At 33.7% G+C, this 3,231-nt stretch overlaps 1 protein-coding gene across 1 annotated transcript; it reads left to right on the top strand.

Moving 5' to 3' along the window:
* The first annotated feature begins 197 nt into the window (after nt 1–197).
* On the top strand, nt 198–1,166 carry LOC132116562 (odorant receptor 131-2-like). Its single transcript, XM_059525439.1, has one exon. The coding sequence runs from the start codon at nt 198–200 to the stop codon at nt 1,164–1,166; it is 969 nt and encodes a 322-aa protein (XP_059381422.1).
* The last annotated feature ends 2,065 nt before the right edge of the window (nt 1,167–3,231 follow it).

Genomic DNA, 3,231 nt, shown 5'->3' with positions numbered 1-3,231 from the left:
CATGATTTAATGAGTTTAACCATTTTTAAATTGTGATGCTGTGACAGCACTCTGATCATTCTCTCTCCGTGGCTTCAGCAACACACAAGCCTGGAGATCTGTAGTTACAAGGACACTGTAGATTGCAGTGTTATTCTGAGTGGGTGTGCTATACCAACATCTGTGGTCAACATCTTCATGTCTTATTTTTTTTTAAAATGTCGGCTTTTAATGGTTCTACATTGAACCTCTCTCAGATTGTATCACTGCTCGATCGAGATGCACCGGTGAAAACGTTCTTGTGTGTGACTCCATGTGTCATTTTCCTCTATGTCAACGGGGTCATGATCTTCACCTTGAGGAAAAAGACTGTTTTTCAGGAGGCTTCCCGCTATATTCTGTTTGGTCACATGCTTTGGCTTGATACTCTCTATCTTTTTATGAGTGTAGTGTTGTTTGTATGTGCTGTTAGTAGGATTACTATAATGAAAAATCTCTGTATCACTCTGCTTGCGGCTGCACAAGCTCTCTATCAGGTAGCTTTACTAAATCTGGCTTTAATGTCACTGGAGAGGTATGTGGCCATCTGCTTTCCTCTCAGACATCCAAAAATCACCAGTTACAGAAGAATTCACATAGCTATCGGTGTTATTTGGATGATGGGTTTGATTCAGTGCTTGTCTGAGATTATTATTTTCTATGCTATTGATTCTACAAACACAATGATGAATTTATTCTGTTCAAGAACCACTCTTTTCCGACTTCAGATCTATAAGAAACTTGAAATAGCTTTCACATGCATATTTTTTGTGTTAGTATGTTTTGTTATTATCTTTACTTATGCCTCTATAGCAGCTGTGGCTAAAACAGCCGCCTGTGATAAAATTTCGGCCAAAAAAGCCAACAAGACTGTTCTGCTGCATCTAATACAACTGGGACTCTGTGCTGCTTCTATCTTAATTGGAGTTATCCAAGAAGTCATTTATGTGTATACCGACTATATAACTTCATTACATGTAATGTATTTTTGCTTTGTAGTGTTTTTGATCTTCCCTAAATGTTTAAGTCCTCTTATATATGGTCTGAGAGACCAGGCCTTCAGCTGTTTATTTAAATACTACTTCACTTTTGGTTTCAAAAAGCACAATAATTGTAATACAGATATACATTTAGTTGGAGGAGACTAATAAAAACCTAAATACTGTATAAAATCTATTAGAATGTTATCTAAAAATCTTTAGTAGATAATTTGATTTTATTGTTAAGGTACAAAAGTGTATTTCTCTAAAATTGCTAAATATGTGATCCTGTATTGTGATGAGATATTGGAGATAAACCACACTAAAATAGTTGAATTGTTGCAAGTCATGTAAGCATGTATTATACATATAAATTTAAACCGTTCACAATATTTGCCAGTGCAATGACCACAGATATGAGATTTTAAAAGTTTGTTGTCTGTTTGTTTAATCTTATACTGTGTTATGAAAACTGTTTTAAAATTTACAATTTACTTCCAAGCTTCCAGTCTAGCCTGATAAAATCAAACTAATAAATGTACAACAATTAAAGCATTTTAATGCAGCATGTCTATAATGTTCATCAACAAAACTCATGTAATGTGTTTGAGCAAGTTTTGCAGCTTTTCCTTTTACTGATCTTATGCAATTACGAGAGTTTACACCATAGCTGTTGCTCAATGCTCTATAATATTGTATAGTATTTGATTTGCATCTTTCCATCATTACTTTGTTTTATACCAGTAAAGGTCTATGAACAATTTCTCGTCTGTGTGTGTTAAAAGAGTTTACCTATACTGTTTGACTCAATGCAACTCAATGTTTTGCAGTATCTCCTTTTCAATGCATCTGCGCAATTTATTCTAACAGCCAATTAGTAATAATTATTCTGGCCATCTGATTTATTTTGATTAAATTCAGCCTTTGTTAGGCCCTGATCACACTACACTTTGCAGCAGTGATGTAGTATTGATTTAAGATGGGCATACTGTGAATTGATCATATACATTATACACACATTCATACTGATAAATGTATAGAAGTCATATATTTAACCTTATTGAATGTAATACTATATACACAAGAAACGAATTTGACATTCTCTTATAATGCACTGGACACAAGTGGTGTCATTTGTTGATGTTTACCAATACATAAGACCTCATTTTTATATCATACTTTGACTGCATGTCCAGTACTGTATAGACAGTGTGTATAAATATGTTCAGCTCACCTACATGCAAAGAATATGATGTTTTAATTGATTTGCATCACTTTTGTGGCAACTTTAAAAATATAGTACTTTAATAGTACATATTAGTATCTAAAATAGGCCTACATATCAGTACCTTTTGAATGGTTACTGCCCAAGTGACAGTATTGTATAATTTTTTGCAACTAATTTTTATTACATATTAAAATAATTTATAGGCTTATTTTCCTATAAAACCATTCTTTTCAAACCAGATTTCACTGTCACTTTGTGACAGATCGCTGAAGCACCTCAAGTGGCACGTGAACCGATCATCTCTTCCTTTTTATCAGTTATAGTTACTGATGCTGTGACAGCTCTCTGATCCTTCAACAAAATGCAAGCCTGGAGATTTGCAGTTAGAAGAACACTGTAGCTTGCAGTATTATTCAGTCAGTGTGTTATAACAGACGGTATGGTGAATACATTTATGTCCTAGTGTTCTGAATGTCTAATGTTATTGAATCTAAATCTACTCTCAATCAGACTGTACCACTGGTGGATCGAGATGCACCTGTAAAGGTGTTCCTGTGTGTGATCCCAAGTAATTTTCCTCTATGTCTACAGGGTGATTTTCACCCTCCTGTTTTTCAGAAGATATCCCACTACATTCTGTTTGGTCACATGCTTTGGCTTGATGCTCTCCATCTTTTTATGAGTGTAGTGTTGTTTGCATGTGCTGTTAGTAGGATTACTATAATGAAAAACTTATTTACTCTGGGTTTTTTTACTGCATTACCATTGTAACTCTATTATTTCTTGTAAAATAATATTTATTTCCCTAAATATTATCTTGTTATTGTAGTATTTTTGTATCTACTTATTTTTATTTTATTTTTTCACCCTGCTGATGTCATCGCTGTGATCTGTTTGTAACTTCTTTTTTGTTTAGTGCATTAGAAATGTTTATTTGTAACTACTAGTATACAGTACTAGACCCTATATAAGATAACTTTGCCAAACACTTCCCATAACAACCTA

The sequence above is a fragment of the Carassius carassius genome, chromosome 36, assembly GCF_963082965.1.
Source record: "Carassius carassius chromosome 36, fCarCar2.1, whole genome shotgun sequence".
Classification (NCBI taxonomy): Eukaryota; Metazoa; Chordata; class Actinopteri; order Cypriniformes; family Cyprinidae; genus Carassius; species Carassius carassius.
The sequence above is the reverse complement of the archived record's forward strand: the minus strand, read 5'-3'. Positions and strand labels throughout refer to the sequence as shown.

Excerpts from the sequence above, each read along its gene's own strand:
- LOC132116562 (XM_059525439.1), top strand. The coding sequence starts at position 198 with ATGTCGGCTTTTAATGGTTCTACATTGAACCTCTCTCAGATTGTATCA.